This window comes from Aulonocara stuartgranti (assembly GCF_965226115.1).
Source record: "Aulonocara stuartgranti genome assembly, chromosome: 22".
In the NCBI taxonomy this organism is placed as follows: domain Eukaryota; kingdom Metazoa; phylum Chordata; class Actinopteri; order Cichliformes; family Cichlidae; genus Aulonocara; species Aulonocara stuartgranti.
In genome coordinates this window covers 31,887,589-31,912,310 of record NC_138957.1, presented here as the reverse complement: position 1 = coordinate 31,912,310, position 24,722 = coordinate 31,887,589, and the positions used below count along the sequence as shown (strand labels likewise).

At 40.6% G+C, this 24,722-nt stretch overlaps 2 protein-coding genes across 3 annotated transcripts in view; one reads left to right on the top strand and one right to left on the bottom strand.

The window, feature by feature from the left end:
* LOC309699222 (class I histocompatibility antigen, F10 alpha chain-like) overlaps positions 1–24,722 on the bottom strand; it is a 151,283-nt gene that overhangs the window by 58,158 nt on the left and 68,403 nt on the right. The window lies entirely within an intron of this gene.
* Positions 20,171–24,445, top strand: LOC309698153 (proteasome subunit beta type-8-like; the record flags this gene model as incomplete). Its single annotated transcript, XM_082520465.1, has 4 exons — positions 20,171–20,216; positions 22,447–22,558; positions 23,114–23,243; positions 24,203–24,445. The coding sequence occupies 4 exons, from the start codon at positions 20,171–20,173 to the stop codon at positions 24,443–24,445; spliced, it is 531 nt and encodes a 176-aa protein (XP_082376591.1).

Sequence of the window (24,722 nt, the reverse complement as noted above, 5' to 3'; positions counted from 1 at the left end):
TTTATTTTGAAAGAGATTTTACTTTGGTGATTGTTTTTTCATTTCCTCTTCCTGTTCCGTGTGTGTGTTCAGTTGGCGCGAACTGCAGCAATGATGTATTGCATTCCCTTCCTGTGTTGCTAACAATAAAAGAAACGGGCAAAGTAATCAACCAAGTGAGTGTATTATTAAGAGAACATGGCCGAAGAAGAAGAAAACTCTTCAAGCTCAACGGGTTATGGGCCCAGGCGTGACACAACAGGAGGAAGATGGCAGAGGTTAGTGTTCAACGGAGACGAAAACAGTTACGAACTTTGGGAGGCGAAGTTTCTCGGCCACATGCGGATCATTGGCCTAAAGGACACTATATTATCAGTCACTAACCCAGATGCAGAGAAGAATGCTGAATGCTACGCTGAACTGATACAGTTTCTCGATGATAAAAGTCTGTCACTGGTAATGAGAGATGCGGCTGACGACGGAAGAAAAGCTTTAAAAATACTACGTGACCACTACGATAGTAAAGGCAAGCCCAGAATCATCGCACTGTACACAGAGCTGACGTCTTTACAGAAGAAACCAGATGAGACAGTGACAGATTATATTATCCAAGCTGAAAAAGCAGTGACCTCTCTAAGAAATGCAAAAGAAGTCATCAGTGATGGACTTATTATCGCCATGATCTTAAAGGGGCTTCCTGAAACTTACAAGCCATTTGCTATCCACACAACTCAAAGCAGTGAAGATTTAACATTCACACAGTTCAAAAGCAACCTATGAAGTTACGAGGAAACAGAAAAATTTGACAACAAAGTAAAAGTGGATAATGTGATGAAGGTTGATTTAACATCAATCACCTGTCATGGATGTGGAAACAAAGGACATTTTGTAAAAGATTGTCGCCAAAAGGGAACACCTAAGTGGTGTAACTACCATAGAAGCTCGACACACAGTGATGAGACATGTAGAAGAAAAACCAAGTACAGAGATGACGCAAAACTAACTGTAGTAAAACTAGAGGGCAAGAAAGAAGAGCAGACTTTTGTATTTAAAGTCAGTCAAAGACCTCTGACTACTGACATAATGAGAGAAGGACTAATGGTGGACTGTGGTGCGACTTCACACATCATTACGGAGAAGAACAAGTTCATAAAGTTCGACGAGACCTTTGATCCTGGGGAACACTACATGGAGCTCGCTGATGGATCCAGGACAAACAACGTCGCACTCAAGAGGGGAGATGCCAACGTCTCTCTACGGGACATACAAGGACACTGTACTACCATCACACTAAGAGATGCTCTGTTCATCCCATCCTACCCTCAGAGCATATTTTCAGTGAAGGCAGCTACACCCTATGGAGCACAGGTGGTCTTCAAGAAGGGACAGAACGAACTAGTGAACAAAGATGGGACAGTCTTCCCCATCGAAGAATACAACAGACTCTACTATTTGAAAACGGTAAACATTGAAACATCACTCAATGACATAATGTCCTGTGATACTGTTAATCTGGCTTGTGATGTAAAAACATGGCACGAAATTTTAGGACATTGTAATGTTAGCGATGTGTTAAAACTACCTGATGTTGTAGATGGCATGAAAATCACAGGCAGGGGGATGCTAGATTGTAATGTGTGCACAGAAGGGAAATTCACTAACAACAGAAACAGACAAAGCGACCCAAAAGCGAGTGAACCATTACAGTTGGTACACACTGACCTAGCCGGCCCCATTGAACCAAGTGGCCAAAGTGGTCATAAATACGCTATAGTATTTACCGATGATTTTTCAGGGGCAGTGTCAGTTTACTTCCTAAAACAGAAAAGTGACACGACAGAGGCCACAGCAAAGTTTCTAGCCGACTGTGCACCATACGGCAGTGTTAAGTGCATTAGATCGGACAATGGCACAGAGTTCACAAGCAGTTCCTTTCAGTCTCTTTTAAGAGAAAAAGGCATAAAGCATGAAACATCTGCACCATATTCTCCTCATCAAAATGGCACAGCTGAGAGGCAATGGAGAACTCTCTTTGAAATGGGGAGGTGCCTTTTACTAGAAAAAGAGCTGCCAAAAGAATTATGGCCTTACGCCATTCAAAATGCAGCTCACACCCGCAACAGATGCTAGAGTAACAGGACTAAAAGTACACCATATCAGATGTTAACAGGGAAAAGACCAGATCTCTCAAAACTGTGGATATTTGGATCAGACTGTTATGCATACACGCATAACCACAAGAAACTTGATCCCAGATGTGAAAAAGGAATATTTGTGGGTTATAGTAAAAATAGCCCAGCATACCTGGTCTATAACCCTCGCACAGGAAAAGTGTCAAAACACAGGCTTGTGAGATTTATCAAGAAGAACACTGTTGAACAACAAACACAGACTGATGAATATGACTCAGAAATTCAGACTTATGAGTATGTAGTACCCTCAAAAGAAAGTACAGGACAACAAAACGAAAATGCAACAGAGAACAGACCCCCTAGAGATGAGGAAACCACCACAAACGAACCAAACCCTGACATAGAAAGAAATGAGGATGATGAGCAAAAACAAACTGAGCGCTACCCTAACAGAGAAAGGAAACCTCCCAAATATCTAGAGGATTACACATCTAACTGCAAAGATTTAACAAATGTAACCTCTGTGAGTGTTGATTACTGTTACAGAGCAACCTGTGGAATCCCCCAAACCTATAAAGAGGCGCTGAAATCACCAGAAGCACCAAGGTGAAAACAGGCCATGACAGAAGAAATCAACTCTCTGAAAGAGAATGACACATTCGAACTGACTACTTTACCTACTGGTAGAAATACCATTGGAGGAAAATGGGTCTACGCCCTCAAAGAAAATGAACAAGGACAAATATTCAAAGCCAGGTTTGTAGCAAAAGGTTACAACCAGACACAAGGGATAGACTACCAAGAGACATTTGCACCAACAGCAAACATGACATCTGTGCGAACCCTAATGCAAATAGCAGTCCAGAATGATCTTATTATCCATCAAATGGATGTTAAAACTGCATATCTGCATGCTCCCATTGAGGAAGAAATATACATGGACCAACCAGAAGGTTTCGAGCAAACAGAGTCAGGAGAAAACTTGGTGTACAAATTAAAGAAATCCCTTTACGGGTTAAAACAATCAGGTAGAAACTGGTACAAACTTTTGAATGACTACCTTGAACAAAATCACTTTGAAAGAAACCTCTCTGATCACTGTGTGTACAGGAAGGACATTGAACATGAAACTCTACTGGTTATCATCTGGGTAGATGACTTAATCATAGCGGCTAGCAATACTAACATGTTAAACACATTCAAAGAAACAATGAGGTCAAAGTTTAACATGAAAGACCTGGGGAAAATATCCAATTTTCTTGGGATACAGTTTATACAAAAAGAGAGTGAAATCAGGATGAATCAGAAGAAGTACATTCAAAGAATGTTGGAACGCTTTGGGATGTCTGAATGCAAACCCAGATCCACACCGTGTGAACTAAAAACGGATACTACCACGTGTGGAGAAAATGATGGAAATGAGACTGTTAACTCAAGAGAGTACAGAGAAATAGTGGGCAGCTTGATATATGCCATGACGTGTACGAGACCAGATATAAGCTGGGTTGTTAGCAGACTATCTCAAGCACTAGCTCAACCCATGAGAGAGGACCTAGTAATGGCAAAACAAGTCCTCAGGTACCTGAAAGGTACAAATGACTTTGAACTGATCTTTAAGAAAAGCAGTGAGGATCTAGATCTAATTGCTTACAGTGACTCAGACTGGGCATCCTCTGTAAAAGACAGACGCAGTACAACAGGCTACTGTTTTGCACTTACTAAAGAGGGACCAGTAATATCTTGGAAAACAAAGAAACAGCCTACAGTGGCACTCTCAACATGTGAAGCTGAATACATTGGTCTTGCAACCACTACTCAGGAGAGCATGTATTTAACCCAACTGTTAAACGGCATGGACAGAAAAAGGTACACATGTACTAAACTGTTTGGGGACAACCAAGGGGCCAATGCTTTGAGTAAAAACCCTGTGAAGAGACAGAGGTCCAAACACATTGATGTGAAATATCACTTCATTCGTGAGGCGGTAAATGAAGGGAAAATCTGCATTGAATACTGTCCATCAGAAGAAATGACTGCAGACATACTAACAAAACCAGTCACAAGAGTGAGACTCAGAAAGTTTCAAAAATGGTTCTTTGGAAATGCATAAGATGCTATGGGTTGATAGCATGAGAACAAGGGGGGGTGTTAGATTTGTGTTCTCATGAGTAAATATATTGATTTATTTTATGTTGGGAGAGACGCTTTTCTGATTGTCGTTTTCTGATTGTCATTTTATTTTGAAAGAGATTTTACTTTGGTGATTGTTTTTTCATTTCCTCTTCCTGTTCTGTGTGTGTGTTCAGTTGGCGCGAACTGCAGCAATGATGTATTGCATTCCCTTCCTGTGTTGCTAACAATAAAAGAAACGGGCAAAGTAATCAACCAAGTGAGTGTATTATTAAGAGAACATGGCCGAAGAAGAAGAAAACTCTTCAAGCTCAACAGTATTGAACAGCAGAAATGAGGTTTTCTTTTCGGAAGAATGTAAAAGGGAAAAAACAGCAGCCGACAGTGCTGTAAACAACAGTAGACTTGTGCGTAACAAGCAAGCGAATAATGAAGAAAGGGAAACTGTTCTAGAGAGAGAGAGAGAGACAAAACAGTAAAAGTCAGAGTGAAGTGAAGATGTTTATGTGAAGCGTTTGGAACTTCTTTTGCTGCTGGTTCGGTCAATATTGTTTGGAGAGAGATCAAACTAACAGCTTTAGAATCAGCGCATAAAGGGCGTGAACACAAAGCGCGGACCCGCCGACAGATCAGAATCAGCGAGCTGTCGGTTTTCAGCCCCGACCGTGAGAAAGGCGACATCTAACTGATTCTGATCCGCGGGTCGCGCTGTGTGTTTAAGTCTATGTGCAGAATCCGTGTACCTGCTCTCATTTACTGTCTTAACTGTTTGGTGGTTCTTGAAATTTTGTGAGATGTCACCAGAGATTCTGGCATTTCGGCCAAAATAAATTTATATTAAAAATCGATTCAGGATTTTAATGAATCGATTTTACGTTATCCAAGCCAGAATCAATTTTAATCGATGAATCGATTATAAAAACCCACCCCTAATGGGATTTCCGGCTCTTTTTAGAGACCCGGCTCTTTCGGCTCGGCTCACTAAAAAGAGCCGGCTCTTCAGGTTGTTTTGTTGCTTTAATTAATTTATCATTAACAATAATATAAAATTATGCAGAAAAGGAATTACTAATGTAAAAAAAAGTGGTTTTATTTATATATGTTTATATATGGCCCCTCGAGACAAAGCACGTACCAACTCTAAAGCATATACAAACTCCAAAAAGCACGTACAAACTCCAAAACACATTTCTAGCGTTAACTGAACTTCCAAAACAGAGCTACTCAGATCACTTAAATTACACAATTGAAAGCATGTGTGTATTGTTTGTGTATTTATAGACAAGCACTCATATTTATTCAAATAATTAAAAAAAAAAGTTCATTTACCTGTTACTACCACACACCAAATCCGGTTGTTGATACTTCCTGGCTTGTGTAGCCACTAGGTAACAAAAGCTCAACACTGCGCCCTAGCATCCTGGAGCACTTCTGTTGTCTTTTGTACGTGATTCTGAGTTTGTACGTGCTTCTGAGTTTGTACGTGTTTTGGAGTTTGTACGTGCTTTGTCTCTAAGGGCCACCATAAATATACTTTATTTATTCACTCCACATAAAATGTAATAAATAAATCATATAATACAAAAAAACAACTATTTACATTTTAAACTTTTAACTATTTAAATTTTCAGCTTTTTCGATTCCAGAGATATCACCGTCGGCCAGTTTGAGGACCTGCTTTCCCTCGTCGGTCCCAGAATCGCCCGCCTAGACACCAATTACAGGCGCTCAGTCCCACCTGCAGAGCGCCTGTCCGTCTGCCTGAGGTTAGTAAAAGTATTTAATACGGTAGTCCTTTATTGATACCTGTGCTAATATGCTAAACCATCCATTTATACACTGCTAACATGGATGTGCTATGCTAACAGTGAATGCTCTCGGTGTTTACTGATAGCAAACTGTGGTACGGAGACCACTGTTTATAATATTTCTAGTGATACTCAGAAGCTCTCATCAAGTCCCGATTTAATTCGATTTATGCTGTTATCAGTGTTTGCAATGATAGCATGGCTGTGTTGTCTATCAGTGTATGCTCTCGGTGTTTGCTGATATCAAACTGTAGCATTAGGACCACTGAGTTAACCTTTGTAGTGATACTCACTCCTTTTTATTTAGACCTGGTTTAATTCTGGGATAGTTGAATATTTGTATATAATCCCTGCAGCTGTCAGACTCTATAGCAGGGGTCACCAGCCTTTATTAAAACAGAGTTAGATAAAACTGAACAGTTTGGTTCATCTCTAGTTACATAGTTCTATCTTGATAAGCTGTCTTATCACAGATTAATTTTTCAAAAATATTAATGATTTAAGCAAGGAAAGGGCTACATGTCAACACACAACTCTTTATTTCTATTAATGTCTCACTTCATTCCTACCTGATTGACATGTTTAGGAATTGTGAGTGATTGGCTCACTGTAGGGGTAAAAGTTGCTACCAATCAAATTATGATATGTTAAAGTTAAAACAAAACACAACTGTTTTAGATATTATCTAATATACATTTTGTAATTATCCTTATAATTACAAAATGTTTTATGTAAGATTTAAGTTTTGTGATTTAAATCTGACATCACAAAAGTATTTTGGAATTTGAATAATGTATTTTGTAACTGCAGCACACATAATACTAATTTTGAACAATTTTGTCCAGGTTCCTTGCCACCGGGGACTCCTTCAGGACCATCGCGTTCAGTTTTCGAGTTGGTGTGTCCACGGTGAGCCAGATCATCCCCCAGGTAGCGACGGCCATCTGGGACTGTCTAGCGGACGACTTCATGGCTGTACCTTCACCTGGAGACTGGCGGTCCATCACAGAGGGATTCCAGGAGCGCTGGAACTTTCCTCTGTGCTGTGCAGCTCTGGATGGGAAGCACGTCCAGACAAAGGCACCTCGTATATCATATAGGAGACACACACATTGATATACACTAAATATTTATTTCATTTCTTTTTTGTGGTGCCCAAATTTATGCACCTGCTTGATTTTGTTTAAACAATTATTGCACACTTTCTGTAAATCCAGTAAACTTCTTTTCACTTCTCAAATATCACTGTGTGTGTCTCCTGTATGATATTTAACTGACATTTTTTATTGTAACAACCAACGATTTATACATTATATACTGGTTTGTTATTGACCAAATACTTATTTTCCACCCTAATTTACGAATAAATTCTTTACAAATCCTACCATGTGAATTCATGGATTTTTCTTTCACATTCTGTCTCTCACAGTTGAAGTGTACCTCTGGTGCAAATTACTGACCTCTGTCATCATTTTAAGTGGGGGAACTTGCACAATCGGTGGCTGACTAAATACTTTTTTGCCCCACTGTATGTGTCTCCAAGCTAGGTCCTTTTTATTCCTGTCTCAGTAGAAATAGTAGCTAGCATCATACAGCTCGGGGTGATTAGCCACAGCACTGATTAGCTTTTCCTCCATACTGAATGAAGAATGAAGGGCTTTGGCTGGATCTGCCCCTTTGACCTAGGTCAGAGCCAAGTCACCAGGCTCCTGATTGGTTGTCGCGGCGCGATTTGATCGTGGAGTTCAGATTTTTCCAACTCGAGCGGTAGACGCGAAACACGCGTATGCACAAAATGCAACACAAAAACTCACGCGTGTGGTTTTATTCGCGAGTCAAACGCGCCAGACGCGCTACACTGACGCGCGTTTCGGCGTTTTCGCGATGCAAATCTGCTTCCGAATTTTCGCGGGACCCGCAATCGCGTGTCATCGCGCCTTTCCATTGACTTTACATGTAAACCTGACGCTCTATTCACGTCCATCGCGTTCGGTGTGAACACACCGTAAGGCCTTCTGTACTCACTGTTCGTGTTGTTTCCGTTCACGGGAAGCGTCTCTGGATCCCGTCAATCGCCATCCATCCTGAGGGGAGTTCAGACGCAAACTCTCCGGCCTGGTGACAAAGTTAAGCACCAGGGCTTTCGTCATGGCGTCCCAGACGCTGGCTGCTAGCAGACTGCGGTGGCGTCATCTCCCTCTCCTCGGTGGATGCGATGTGTTAGGCTCTGGCTCGAAGGACCAAATAAATGTTGGGTCTGTGTTTTGTAACGTTGGGTTGTGTTGCATGGTTGAGAGGAGCCGGCAAAACACCTAGCAGGCTAGTCGGAAGAACACACACCCACGCTGGTATCTGTAATCCACGGTGGTTCTTTAATATGCCTTCTTCAACAACCATATAAAAGCCCGGCTGAACGGCTGCGGCTCAACAACATAACGCCCAGCGTTCATACAACCCAAACGTTGCAAACAAAACAAAAAGAAGGTCTGGAAAAGAAAACATAAATCCGTCCCTCGTTAAGCACAAGCGTGCAGGCACGTGTCCTCATAATCCCAGAGAGAGACAGAGAGCAGTGGCACAAACTGATGACACCATCAACCCTCGACTTGGGTGTCTTAAAGGGACACCACACCATTGTGACTGTTACAGTTTCCACAAGCCCCGCTGGTTTAGAGACTTATTCATCATGAAGAAAACAAGACAGTCAGCGATCGATCGATTTACTTGCAAAGGAGGCCTCGTTGGTATCTACCACAAAATGACCCCAACGACGGCCTCCGATCGCTGCCTTTTATTGAAAACGTTCACAATAAACAATAGTACTTCCCCTCGTAAACCCCCCTTGGTTACAAAGACAAGGCACTGTATGTATATGTGTGTGTATGTGTAAACATCTGTATGCATGTGAGAATGTGTGTGCGTGTGTTCCTGATCACAACTGTTTCTACAACATCCTGGTCATAAAGAGGGTAGTCTCCCCCACACCCAATGTATGGTTCACCCTGGAAAACACAGTGAAGCCATACAAAGGGCAGGAAGCTTACCAAACATCAAACAGACCTTCACAAGGATGTGCCTGTGATAAAACACTACAGCCCCCCCAGAACCTCGAGAGGCTGGGGAGGGGGACAAAGGAATTCCTTTCATCACAGAGTTAAAACAATGTAGAGATGGTAAGCATAAAAATGACAACATTTAACAATTCACTTTAACACCCCCTCTTCCTAAACAACCAAATGTCATATTGCCATATCAGTTTTTGATTGGTCGACATGGTACATTTTTCCACCAACACGAAAGGGGTGAGTTTTGTTGTTTAGTTTTTTTTAATTGTTGGTCATAAGCAGAGAGTGCTTGCTCGTGCTGTCCTTAGACAGTAAACGGGATGAAACTATTCAGGAAAATACACGCGTATATGTTGTTTATCATGACTCTGGTTTTATGTGGCCTATCAAGACAATTTAAAAACTGATATATATCACCTTGTTGCTTTGTCATCTTAAAGTGGTCATTTGATTGGCTTACCACGACTACTTTATTCTTCCTCAGTCAAACAGCAGCACTCATGTGATTGTTTTGCCCCGCTAGCTCCGGGTTGTGTGCCAGAAAGTGATTGCTCTCCACGGGAGCGCGCGCAGCTGCTCAAAGCTGTAGCGCCCAGATTACTTACGTAGACAGCTACTTCCGTGCAACTGATATAAGATGTGGTAAGCTGAACACAGCTTCAACCGTCTGTTTGTTGAAAAATAGTAACGCGACCGCACTGCATTTTCTTGTTAGTAGCGGTAACGGCGTTGTAACGATAGGAATAGTAATTAGTTCGATTACTCGTTACTGAAAAAAGTAACGCCGTTAGTGTCGGGTCTAAACTCAGACCCCGCTGACACAGAGAATTATTCCCGTGAAGGAAAGAAAGCAAGGCAACAGCGATTGATCGATTTACTTGCGCAAGGGAGGCCTTGTCTGTATCTCAGGAACGCACTTCGAATCCTATCACAAAATGACCCCGACTCAGGCCTCCGATCGCTGCCTTTTATTGAAAACTGTTACAATACACAATAGTTTACAGAAGCACCTCCCCTCGTAAACCCCCCCTTGGTTATAAAGACAAGGCACTGTGTGTGTGTATGTGTGTGCACGTATAAGCATGTGTGCAAGAATGTGTGTGTGTACGTGAGTTAGTGTGTGCGTCTCTCTGTGTGCGTGACTTCCTGATCACAGCTGTTTTTTAACAACATCCTTGGTCATAAAGAGGGTAATCTCCCCCACACCCAATATATGGCTCAATTCCTGTATTGGTTCACCATACACAACACAGGTGAAGCCATAAAAGGGCAGGAAGCTTAACAAACATCAAACAGAACCTTCACATGGGATGTGTCTGTGATAAAACACTACAGCCTCCCCCAAAACCTTGACAGGCTGGGGAGGGGGACAAAGGAATATCTTTGATCACACAGTTTGAAACGATGTAGAGATTAGGGGTGGGTTTTTATAATCGATTTATCGATTAAAATCGATTCTGCATTGGATAACGTGAAATCGATTCATTAAAATCCTGAATCAATTTTTTTAATATTAATTTATTTTTCCCGAAATGCCAGAATCTCTGGTGAAACCTCACAAAATTTCAACAACCACCAAACAGCTAAGACAGTAAATGAGAGCAGGTACACGGATTCTGCACAAAGACGTAAACACACAGCGCGGACCCACGGATCAGAATCAGAAACCTGACGGCACGGACACAGTCGGGGCTGAAAGCCGACAGCTCACTGATTCTGATCTGTCGGCGGGTCTGAGCTGTGTGTTTACGCCCTTTTTGCGCTGATTCTAAAGCTGTTAGTTTTATCACTCTCCAAACAATATTGACCGAACCAGCAGCAAAAGAAGATCCAAACTACGGTTCACATAAACATCGTCATGAATTCACTCTGACTTTTACTGTTTTGCTTCCACCACGAAAAAATCACACTTCATGCACAGCTCTCTCTCTCTCTTGCTCTCTCTCTCTCTCTCTCTCTCTCTCTCACACACACACACACACACACACACACACACACACACACACACACACACACACACACACACACACAGTATACTTCAAGAACAGTTTCCCATCTAAAAGTCTGTTTTCTGCATTATTCAATGGCACAAGTCTACCATTGTTTACAGCGCTGTCGGCCGCTGTTTTTTTTTCCTTTTACTTTCTTCCGAAAGAAAGTCCCATTTCTGCCGTTCAATAGGCTTCTGAACAAATTTAAACTTTTTAAAACTATGCTAAATGCAAAACGCTTAGCCGTGTCTCTAATAAAACCGCTGTAACGTCAGAGGTAATGTTCATATGTTGATTAATGGTTTTCTTTCATTTTTGATGTACTGCAGAATATTTTTATAAAATCCCAGGCCAGGAAAATCACCTTCATGTTTTTCTGTGTTTTATCCTCAGCTACTTTGACACAAAGGCATCTGCTGTGACGCTCACACCTTTGATAAAGTCTTGCAAGTGTCAGCTTCCTTTTTATTGATACAAAAATATGTAAATATACTGTGAGATTATTATATTATCTTATGCCATGTTATACCCCTAATTAAAGATTGTGAAATTATGTAGTTTTAGTTTGCATTATTCTCCTGAATTAGAAGAAGGTGATAACTATTGCATTTGATAAACTGATTTGCATTACATTAGACTGCTGATTCAGTGTGAATGAATGATATTATTTATGATGCATTATACTGCTGAGTTATAAGAAATACTGTTTTCAGAGAGTCATCGCCTTATTTGTCTGATTAGAAAAGAACAGAACATACTGCACAGGAAGCCAAGGTCATAACTTAGGCGCCGTAAGAGAGAAAGAATGTGAATGTTTAGGCTTTTACAACTAGTTGGGGGCCACTAGAGGCTATAAGAGGTTGAGTAACCCTCCACCATTTTGAGATTTGCTGTGACCCTCTTCATGCATGTCTCCCCGTCCAGATGGGTTTGTGCTCAAAAGTGTTGAATTGTATGTAATAAAGTAATTGTTGATTGAGCATTTATACACCGAGTACTGTCCTTCCTTCAGCCCAAAGATCGAAAGAATTGGGAGGATTTAACAGTACTGATCTGAATTATAATATTTCTGACTGTCTGAGGCAAAATTTCCCAGATTCAAATCGAATTGAATCGAATCGTGGATCGAATGATTCGGGACCTTGTGAATCGAATCAATTCTAGAAATCAGTGACGATACCCAGCCCTATTTTTGACCCTCTTTAACAACATTCCAACATAACATTATCATTGACTGGGGAGATTAAAATTAATGATATATTTTTATGTGGTTCAGCCACAACTCTACTAACACCTCAGCCAATAATAGGTAGGCCAACTTTTGGACTGTCCAGTTGTCTGTATGACTGCCGCAGTATGTACATCACATCTTCGAATCAGAAAGTGCCAAACGATGCCCTGGTGGAGTGAGGAGCTGTAAAGAGAAGCAGAGTGCTCTGTTTATATTCTAAAAATGTTTTAGAATATTTTGTTTCAAAGATTCTGTACCGCAGCTTTAAATGTTTTCCAAAAGCACACATACATTTACCTTATCAGTGTTTCTCAAACCTTTTACAGTGTGTACCACCTGATAAAAATATTGATCTCTCCCAAGTACTCTCTCCCTGCCTCATCTCTCCCTGCCCACTTGCCTGCCCTCCGGCCTCTGGCATAAATAACATGAAAGCATGGATCCATCATGCCTTGTGTTAACAGTTCAGGCTGCTTTAGATGCAGTAGTGTGGGGATATTTTCTTGGCATACTTTGGAGCTCTTAGCACAAACTCGCATTGTTTAAACACACCAACCTATCTGAGATTGGATGCTGAACATGTCCATCCCTTTGTGACCACAGTGCAACCATCTTTGAATGGCTGCTTAAAGTGGGATAACGATCCATGTTTAAAAGCTCAAATCATCTCAAACTTATTTTATTGAACATGACAATGAGTTCACTGAACTCATATGACCTCCACAGTCACCAGATCTCGATCCGATAGAGCAGCTTTGGGATTTGATGGAACAGGAGATTGCAACAGGAACAGGATGTGCAGCCAACAAATTTCTAGCGTGTGTGTGGTGCTGTAATACTACTTCTATCACCAACGTTGCTGTTGTAAAAAAAATTCATAGTTTTCAATTCAGAATTCATTTTTCTCAAATATGTCTCTGATTCTACTCTTTTTCCTCTCACCGTCTTTTTCCTGACATCTAATATATCGAAAATAATTTTTAAAAACTCTGTAGTCTGAAAGTTTTATAAACATTCATTTGTGTTTGCGGTAAATCTTTTGTCTTCACATTCATGTATGCAGGATAATGTGTTTATAAGTGTTCACCTGTGTTTGTGTGTTTTTGTAGTGTACCACATGCAGGAGGACGGCTGGATAAAAGTGTGTAAGGAGGACGTGTCCGAGTTGATCCATCGCTACAGGAAGGGAATGTTCTGAGTTTTACTCCAATATCAGCAAACTATCATCATCATCATCCAGTGATGTGTGTTCAACATGATTATTGGTTATTGAACTTTACATTATGTAAAAGAACATCTCAATGCTCTAGCCCTACAAGCTTATGCAGTTTAGGATATGTTTTGTGGTTAAAAGACAAATGATTAAAGTTAACTTACTTACAGAACAACAGCTCCAAATAAAGACTTTTCTTCAACTGACTCTGTTATATAATCATCAAGTTTCAGGTACAAACTTATGTTTTGTATAACAAAATATAAAAAATAATTTCTTTAAAAATAAAACATCATGAAATGCTAAAAATATATTACCAGGTGGAAGTTCTCATTTGCTTTCTATCAGCAACAAACTAAAGAATATGTCGAACCTATATACTTAATATACATCTTCTTGGCCTTTTGTGCCATAATGAAGCACATAACATTGAAAAAGCTGTTAAAATAGTGCTGCTTTGCGATGTCGTCAATTGCTGTGCAGATAGGGGACAAAACATGAATACAGTGGGACTGTAAGGGGTGAGAGGATATGTTCATGTCATATTCACACAGTGAAAGGTTTAAAAAATAAAATTCTGTTTTAATAAACTTGCAGAAACATTTCTTGCAACACAAAAAAGAAAAATAAAGAAATGGAGCAGCTGAAAGTAAAAAACCACAGAGCACAGCAAGTTTATTCCACTTAAAAGCTGCTGAAGAAAATCATTACAAATGTGTTCTTGTGTAAAAATGCTTCCTTTCATTTATTAATAATGAGTAACTGGGTAATATTTAGTGAAAGTAGATGATTTTCACAAAACACATTTTGATGTTTGAAGAAAAAGCCCAGGTGTATTACTTACCCTACCTTTGGACTTAAGACAGATTTTGCCGTTTTAATATCATGAGTTACTCTGATACTTTCACTACAGTCACAGTAGGGTTAGAGAATGCCCTGTAACCAAAATTACTGCAAATACGTCTAACCAGTTTGAGGTCTCTCTGACATTGAAATGGTTGCTTCAAAGACAGGGACCAGGTTTGAGACCTCTCCCAGTCTGTTGCCATCTTAAAAGTGACTTTGATGTCTAAACAGCTATAAAATGGTTACAAGTCAGTCTGCTATCAATTTTATGTTGAACCAAGTCAAGTTGGCACTTTGTATCAATCTTTGCAGCATTCACGTGATTAGCTGTGATGAATCTCAAATCTGTTGGCTTCTCCATCAGACCTGTGATGCCTTACCTGAGCTAACAGGTGAATTCACCTCTGATGGACCACACCGAATGCAGTAGCATTCTAACAACAGCAGCTCAAAAATGACAGAGCAAGTGATGTAGTCACAAAATAATTTAGTGTAAGGTTCTATGCATGTATTTTTCTCTTTCTCTCTGACAACAATGAGAGGACGCTGAAGAAGTACGACTATGTTTATGATAAAAGAGTGAATTCTTCTGATAGAAATGACTGGGGACTGTGCGGTCCTAAGGTGGAGTGCAGGATTTATGCAGAGTTGTTTTACTGCAAACTATTCGTCCGTATAAACCAGCTGACATGTGTGATGGGTAGTATATGTTCAGACATTGCAATAGACTATTCTAACACAGTCTCAGCTATGTTTCAGTGTTATGTAATTGCAACTGTTGGGGAAAGTAAAAGAAAGAAACATGACTGTTGCTCTGTGTGAACTCCTGAGAAAAAAGGCAGAGATGTTTTTATTGTGCACCAGTCTATGTGTAGAAGTGTGAATCAATGTTTCAATAAAATAAAATCAACAAAGTCCTTGCATTATTCTAGAGCAGGTTTCTGTTGGGGCTCAGCTCTAAAATTGAAAATGGTGCAGAAGGAGCTGAAAGCCATGATTGCAGAGGGAAAAGAGTCTTACAGGAGGAGGCTGGAAATCAAACTGCAGGAAAACAACACCAGGGAGGTGTAGAATGGAATGCGGGCCATTACTGGCCTGAAACAAAACAGAGGTGTTGGGATGGATGGGGACGTTGAAAGTGCAAACAACCTAAATCTACATTTCAATAGATTCGACTGCCCCGCGTCTCCTGTCTCCACACCCAGCTTTTCTCATCTTCTCCATCGACTCCATTCTCCTCCCCCCTCTCCTCCCCCCTCTCCTGTCTTACCCTGTCCCTCTCAGAAGATAACATCAAAAGGGAATTGGGCAGACTCCACTCCAGTAAAGCTGCTGGCCCAGATGGTGTCAGTCCCAGGGCCCTCAGGTGCTGTGCTTCCCTGCTGTCTGGAGTTCTACAATGGATCTTCAACATGAGTCTGAAACTGCAGAGGGTCCCATCACGCTGGAAGACATCCTGCCTGGTTCCTGTCCCTAAAAAGATGAACCCGTCGACCCCCAGTGACTACAGGCCAGTGGCTCTGAATTCACATGTCATGAAGACAAGTCTCAGTCATGTCATCTGCAGAAATTCTCTGATGACTCTGCCATTGTGGGATGTATCAGAGATGGACAGGAGGAGGAGTACAGGAGTGTGGTGGACAGCTTTGTTGAGTGGTGTGAGCTTAACCATCTACAACTTAACATCACAAAGACAAAAGAACTGATTATGGACTTTAGGAAGCAGGCTCCTCCTCCTACCCCTGTCATCATCAGAGGGGCTGATGTAGAGATCGTGGAGGACTACCGGTACCTGGAGGTACACTTGGACTGTAAAATGGACTGGACCAAGAACACCAATGCTGTCTTTAAAAAAGGGCAGAGTTGGCTTTTCCTACTGAGGCGGCTCAGGTCCTTTAATGTTTGTAGGAAAATGCTGACAATGTTCTATCACTCTGTGGTAGAGAGCGCTGTGTTCTTTGCAGCTGTGTGCTGGGGCAGTGGTGAAGACAGCTGATGCCAACAGGCTGAACAAACTGATTAAAAAGGCTGGTTCTGTCCTGGGTGTCAGACCGAAGAACCTAGAGGAGGTGTCTGAGAGGAGAATGCTAAAAAAGCTTCTTTGTATCATGGACAACCCCTCCCAGCCCATGCATGCCTCCACGATGGACCATCGAAGCACACGCAGCAAAAGTCTCATTGTCCCGAAATGCAGAACTACCTTTAACAGTGGTCAATATCTTGCATAATGTCTAAATAGTTTCCATCCATGAAAATATTCTTGTTATCCCTCCTCTGACTCGTTAATATCAAAACTGATGCATCATTGTTCATGTCAAATTTGTGTGTTTTACAGTTGAAATGTAAGTTCATCACAAAATAAAGGAGTCCCATTTATCTGCCCGTCGGTACCTCTTCTTTAATCTATAGTCTTACACATTTGTAAGCAAATGCACATTTATGTATTTAGAGTAAGTTTCATATTATTATTTTTAGACTCCACTAACAGATATTGTACACAATGCATGGTGGCATTGAGATATGCAATAACTCATAAATAATTACTATGATATCATTTACATTAAATACCACTGTAAAGGGGGGCAGCACGGTGGTTAGCACTGTTGTCTCACAGCAAGAAGGTCCTGAGTTTAATTCCACCATCAGGCCGGGGTCTTTCTGTGTGGAGTTTGCATGTTCTCCCCATGTTTGCGTGGGTTCTCCCCGGGTACTCCGGCTTCCTCCCACTGTCCAAAGACATGCAGGTAGTGGGGATAGGTTAATTGAAAAATCTAAATTGCCCATAGGTGTGAATATGAGTGCGAATAGATGTCTGTCTCTTTGTGTTAGCCCTGTGACAGACTGGCGACCTGTCCAGGGTGTACCCCGCCTCGCGGCCTATGACAGCTGGGATAGGCTCCAGTGTGATGCCATACCACTGTAAAGGTATGGCACTGTATATAGCTTCACATATCCCTGTTTATGCTGCCAGCTCACACCCCCCTCAGGAAAAGAAACCTCCCCCATTTTTAAAACGGTGAAAACTTGGCCTGAAGTTGTCTCAGAAAAACTACAGGACTGTTTTAAGCTAACAGACTGGAGCATATTTCAATCTCAGTACCTGGAGGAGTACACTACATCTGTATTCTCCTACATGAAGCATTGCACAGACACTGTCACTATTGAAAAACATACTGCGTGTATGCCAATCAAAAACCCTGGATGACAAGAGAGGTCAATACCCTGCTGAAGGACAGAAACACTGCCTATAGGTCTGTAGACGTAGAACTGTACAGTGCAGCTAGGGAAAACCTTAAAAAACCGGCATCACACGGGCTAAGCTAGACTCCAAAAACAAAATTGAGGACCACCTCCGTAGTTGTAACTCAAGGCAGGTCTGGAGGGGAGTCCATAACATCACCAACTACTAACCCAGAACAAATGCTGTGGATGGTGATGCTACACTCGTAGAGAAGTTGAACTGCTTCTGTACCTGCTTCAAACAGAAAACACCAGAAGAGGCTACATCACATCCACCAGCCAATATCAGCCACATCATCACTGTTGAGGAACATGATGTGAGGTGTGCACTAAGGGCAGTAAACCCCAAGAAAGCAGCAGGTCCCGGCGGCGTCTCTGGTAGGGTGCTAAAGGACTGTGCAGACCAGCTCACAGGGGTCTTTACTAAAATATTCAATCTGTCCTTAACCTAGGCCACCTTTCCACTCTGCCTGAAGTCCTCTACCATAATCCCCATTCCAAAGAAAACTACCAGCCAGTGCCTAAATGATTTCTGCCCAGTGGCTCTTACTCCAGTCATTTTGAAGTGTCTCGAGAAACTGGTCAGAACCCACATCATTCGAGGACTCCCAGCCACATTCGATCCCCACCAGTTTGCATACAGGAAGAACAGATCGACAGAGGATGCCATACCCATAGCCCTCCATACAATGCTAACTCACTTAGAACAACAGGACAGTTACATCAGGTTTCTCTTTATTGATTTTAACTTGGCTTTTAACACCATCATCCCAGCCAGACTGGTAACCAAACTACACGACCTCGGCCTCCCACACTCCACCTGCCTCTGGATCAAGGACTTCCTCAGAGACTGCCGATAGAGAGTCAAAGTAGGGCCCCACCAGTCCTCAGCACAGCCTCAACACCGGCTCCCCTCAGGGATGTGTGGTGAGTCCCCTGCTGTACACTCTATGCACTCATGACTGCACCTCCACCCACCCATCCAACACCATTGTGAAGTCTGCGGACGACACAACTGTGATCGGGCTCATCACGGGAGGAGATGACAGGGACAAAGTGGTAAAACTGTCACCATTGTGCAGCCAAAACAACCTGGATCTCAACACTACAAAAACCAAAGAAATAACTGTTGACTTCAGAAGGAACAAATCTGATCCTCAGCTTTTACACATTAATGGGGACTGTGTGGAGAGGGTCTCTGACTTCAAGTTCCTGGGCCTGTACCTGAGTGGTGACCTATCCTGGAAAACAAACACCACAGCTATGATCAAGAAGGCACAGCAGCGACTGCACTCCTGAGGGTCCTGAAGAATAACGCCTTAGCCAAGCATTGTAGAAAAGATCCATAAAAATACAGTACAATCTACTGTATAAATGTGAAGGAATTTTCTATATTAATCATTTACAGGCATTTGTCTGTATTTCTCAACTACTGCAATGCATTGTGGGAAAAATAACCCCAAAAGAAGGGAAAAGGAAGAGCAAGAGTAGCCATTAGGCTTCTTTTAGTCTTCATCTGGATTTTGGACTCTGGAGTTGGAGAAACTGCCTTCAAATTTCTGTGGTAAATATTTAAACTCAAATTTTCTCTTGTTAAAATAATGTTTCTCAAAAGACTCCACGTTTTTATTTAGAAAGAATTGTTAATTTATTTGTTAACTGGTTTCTGCTGTCTCCAGACAAGTCAGGAATATTTTGCTGACTCATTTTTAAAATAATAATTATTTAGGTTTAACATGACTTAAGCTTTCCATTTTAGTTAATGTTAAAATAACCTTTGCTATGAAACCTCCAGTTTTGCCCTTCAGTGGCTGAACCAGTTTTCATAATAACCATAGTTAACTGTCTGCTTCTCTCTGGGTATTACACAGCTGTGACTGCTAATTAGCTAATTAGCGAAAGTCAGCCATGTGGATAACTGGGAAAAGTGAGAACTTCATGGTTCTACTGATGTATAGAGAGGAAGAAATTATTCTAGGACTCTAATAAGTACTATATCAATACCTGTGTTTTACAGTTGGCTCTACTGTACCTTTTAAAGGGTTTCAGGAAAAGTTACACTAACCCCAGTTTAAGCCTCAGACCTTCCTGGCTGACACTAACAAATGCTAATGTTAGCCTCTGATTTGGGCTGCTAAAGTAAAGACGTTTAGCTAGCTGACCAGCATAGATTAATTTGGTGGTTAACAGACTGTAGTGGTAATATTATTTAAAGTTTAGTTTCACCTCAGCACATTTACCATTATGTCTATTCTGTAGCACATAGAAATGTTTAGTTAATATTTGCAGACAGACACGTTCTCACTGTAACTGTGTTTTTACTCCAACATTTGTTGAAAATGTAATTCATGAAATGCTGAGCAGCATTTCTAGTATGTGAAATATTTCTGTCACCCCCATTGTGCTAATATGATTAAATAATAATAATTATAACTAAATAAATCAATACTAAATCAATAATAACTATATCTTGATTGAAGTATAATATATGCTGGCATATTATAAACTGTTATGTCTATATCAGACAGGAAATTAATGACGCATTTCTCCTTCTCCAGTGCTGGCAAAGGGTCCCCAAGAGGTGAGTCCGAAGAGGCTTCCAGGCCTACATCACTCGCATCATTCTTCTTAAGTTTGGGCTTCACCATTGTCAAAAGTCCCCCAGAAATATACCCAAAGTAATCAACAGGTTATTGATTTGGTGAAAAGATGGGTTTGACACACTTTTGAGCATATTAAAAGAGTCATTTTGATGAGCTATCCCGAGGGACGTCTTCACTCGCTAGATTTTTTTACATTTTTGTACAATGGTTGAGCCACAATCATAATTTCCACTTCTGAATAAAGATCCCTCTATCTTTATGCTTCTTAAGAAATTAAGCATGTCACTTTTCATGTCATTAAGCAAGTTCTTATTTATTAATACCTACATAATAGTGAACACCATGTGCTCTGTGACATTAAGGTCCACTTTCAAGAGTTTGTGTACCACACTGGTTTTTCTTTGTTTTGTTTGTTTTTTTGTCCTCTTCTATTCACCACCTAGTGTTTAAATTGGCTAATAATTTTAAGCCCAACAGTTTGTAAACAGCTACCTCAGAACCTGCTGAGCTGTGCCTCTCCTGTACTGTTAGATGGATGTAAGTGCAGGTCTTTACAATGTGTTCAATATGACTACTACTTAAGTAACCAAACAAATAAATTAACTCTTGGAAAATTTAAACAATCCAATTGTTCCTTCAAAAAGTATCACAAACAGATAACAACAAATGATTCAACAATGATAAGTAGAGCTGTACTGATATTCAAGCAGACAATAATTTAAATTTTTTGTACCTCTACAAATTAAGACATTTTTGATTAATGACTCAAGAAGACCTGTAATTTCAATGCATGTGCATTCAAATTTTAGAACAGGTCCAGCACTGATGTCATAAGTTTTGTCTTGTAAGTTTTGGCTTTAATATTTCCAGCTGATAAGGAGATGTATTGCATTTTAAATGCACGCCCAATGGCTTTAAACATCCACTTTGCCTGTAGTGATAGTGTCACTGTTAGGTCTGCACTCACAGGCCTCGCTAGCTCAGAGACTTATCACCATGAACGAAGCAAGACACTCAGAGCTAAATCCATTTCAACTTGCAAGGGAAGCCAGTCCGGTCAGTATCCAGAGCTGCCACCTCCTCACCTGATCCCAGCCAACTTAAAAAAAAAACAGCGTCCCCTCGCAGCCTTTTATTCAGCCAATATATATGGCTTAACCCCTTTACTGGTCCACCATATACAAGTACAGGTGAGCCCATACATGGCCTGCCATGTATGGGCTCACCTGTAAGTGAACATTGTTTACTAAATAAGGAAACCAGAATCTTACATGCAAGTGTGCCTGCGGTTAAACACTATAGCTTATAGCCTCCCCCACCATCCTAGATGTAGGGGAAGGACAGAAAAAATATCTGAACATGCAGTTCAGGACAAGGTTTACAGTTTTAAGCACAACAATGACAACTTTTATCAAAATCACGCCAACAGTCACACTACGGAGCGTTGGTTTTTACTCAAATTCAACATTTTCAGATGAAAACTTACCTGTGAGTTTTATTTATCTCACTGTAACAACCCCAAAATGCAATTTAAAAAAAAGATATATTCTTGTATATTTATATATTTTTCTGAAGGAATATACTCACTGAGCACCAACCTATCATTTTTTTTCTTTAAGAGAGGGCATCAAATACACATGTTTTCACTGTGCTTTGTAGTACTAGCTGTTAAAAGAGCACACAGAGAGTGAGGGCTCTCATAGTTTGAGGAGTGTGTTTTTACTTTGTCTTGTGTGTATTTTTCTAAGGAGATCTGCATCAATTAGATTTTGCTAACACAAACTTTGTGTGAAGTTCTGCAAAGTCTGCAAGCTGTCTTGGTTGATTTCAAAAGCTCTACATGCTTCACTTGTCAGAAGACTGTAAATTCGGCTCATTAGATTCTATCTCAGCATGGTGTGCAGTGGGTCCTAAAAAATCTGAACAAGTGGAGGACAAAAGAAGAAATGTTGGGCTTAAAAAAACTTTCTAAAGCAAATGAACAGAATTTGAAAACTGTGTCCTTAAGAAACAGGGGGAAAAAAATCCAGCAACATAAGAGATGCACCTGGTTCTTCAGTTGATCCATCTACTGTTTACTGAAGTCTCAAACACACTGCCAATGCAGTAAAAGCATACCTGTATAGAAAAACACACACTATCAGTCATGAGGTGGCTCAAGACTTTAGGAATAATACTGTAAAATACATTTTATTCATGTCTTTGCAGCATCCAACGATGTGAACAAGGTGATAGAGATCAACCCGTACCTGCTGGGCACCATGTCAGACAGTGCTGCAGACTGTCAGTACTGGGAGAGACTCTTGGCCAAAGAGTGCAGGTATGTCCTACATATTATCTCCTGAAGCCTCCATTTATTTTGTGATTTTTCTCAGCTTTGATGATGTATTGTAATCTGACTGCATGCTATGAAACATACTAAAGTATTTTATCTAGTTTCTCTTTTAGTGTTTTATGACTTGGTACAAAGGAAGAAGAAAATTTAAAAGTGAAATGAAAATGAGAAAGCTGATTGATTTTGTTTGAGTGGAGCAAAGAGCTCAAGAATTCATAACAAGAGGTTTTTGTGTGGAATTCAAGTCAAGCCTTCAAGAATAACGTACTGAAACGCCATGAATGCAGATTTATTAAAGTGACATGGTTATCACATAACCTGTTTTTTTTAAATAAAAACATAATTTTTTTTTATATTTTCTTCTCATTACAACAAACAAAATATATGCTCCACACCTGCACCTCTTAAAATCAGGAGGGCTATACGGAGGATTTTTTTATGACAGATTTTAAATTCAGGACAATCTGGACTGACCACATAGTTGAATAATTTATGAAATGATTTGTTCATAAATCAATCATTTATTGTAATTTCACTCAGACTTTACAGGCTGAGGAAAAACCACCAGATCTCTGTGGCTGCTGCCTCTAAGCAGTTATCTAACATGATGCTGGGCTACAGAGGAATGGGCCTCTCCATGGGGAGCATGATCTGTGGATGGGACAAAGAGGTAAGCTGAGGGTGTGTTTGTGGGATCAGTTTAGCTAAAGCCAAGCCTAATATTATACTCTACTTTGTTGTAAAAATATTGTTAATAGCATTGTGGTTTTGATTAGAATCCATAGGAAGTTAGATGACCTCGTCCTTAAATTCAGTGACTCCTTTTAAGAGTAGAGCTGCTGCTCCTCCACATTAAAAGGAGTCAGTAGATGTGTTTCAGAAATCAGACTAGGATGCCTGGGTGAGGTGTTCTGGATGTGTCCTGCTGGGAGGAGGGCTCGGGGTAGACCCAGTACACTCTTTAGGGATTACATCTCTCTGCTGGTTTGAAAATGACTCCGTGTCCCCCTGGATGAGCTGAAGGATGGGTGGGGTGAAGGGTGTTTGGACTTCTCTCCTCAGATTGCCGTCCCTGTGACCCGAGCCCGGATAAGTGGTATGAAATGGAATTTAAGGGCTGCTAAAGATACTTTTCCCCACAAACTGTTATTCTCAGTGTAGCTTATGTTAAAAAGTATAATATTATCCTTTTTTATGTTTTACCTGCTTAACCTAAAACTCTGCTATCAACAAATATAGATCTAAACAATGTTACGATTGTAGACCACACAAGTGTCTGTGCAGTTTAAAGAAACATACATAATAGCACAACAAACATGACATATTGATTAAATGATGTATAAAAGGAAATAATATCAAAATGTTGTATGACTCTGAAACCAACTAATAGGCTTCAAAATCTTGTGATCATCAGTGTAATCTTAAAGACATTTGAAGGTAAAAGCATATACAGTACTGCATATATCAGATAATTACATGAGCTAAAATCAAAAGGTAGTAATGTTACAGTGCAGGCTGGTAATTAATGAGAGCAGCTGATGTGAGGCTATTTTAAGAAACTGCACCACAACAACTATAGCCTATAAAATGATGAAATTCAGATGATATAACAGACAGTCTGTTCTGCAGGGTCCTGGTCTGTACTATGTGGATGATAATGGGACGCGTCTGTCTGGCCACATGTTTTCCACCGGCTGTGGGAACAGCTACGCCTATGGTGTGGTGGACAGCGGTTACAGGGAAGACATGACAGTAGAGGAGGCGTATGAACTCGGCCGTTGGGGCATCGCTCACGCTACACACAGAGACGCCTACTCTGGTGGAGTGGTAAACAGTAAATATGCACAGAGAAACTTCCTGAAACTTATTTAAGTATTTTTTGTTTGTTTGAGGGTTTTTTTTTTTAAAGCCATTTGATGTTATAGCTAAAGGAATGACAATTCTGGTCTACCAGTTAGTAAATAAATTCACTTTGATTCAGACTCTAAATTATTGGATAGATCAGTTAGTACATTGGTGTTCCCTAGAGGACCAAGAACTTGGGTAATCTTTCCTCACCCTATGTCAGGTACAAACTTTAGTGGTTTGTATCAGCCTTAGTGATAATTGGTATTTAGTGCTAATAGCCAAATATCACAAAGCTTTCTTA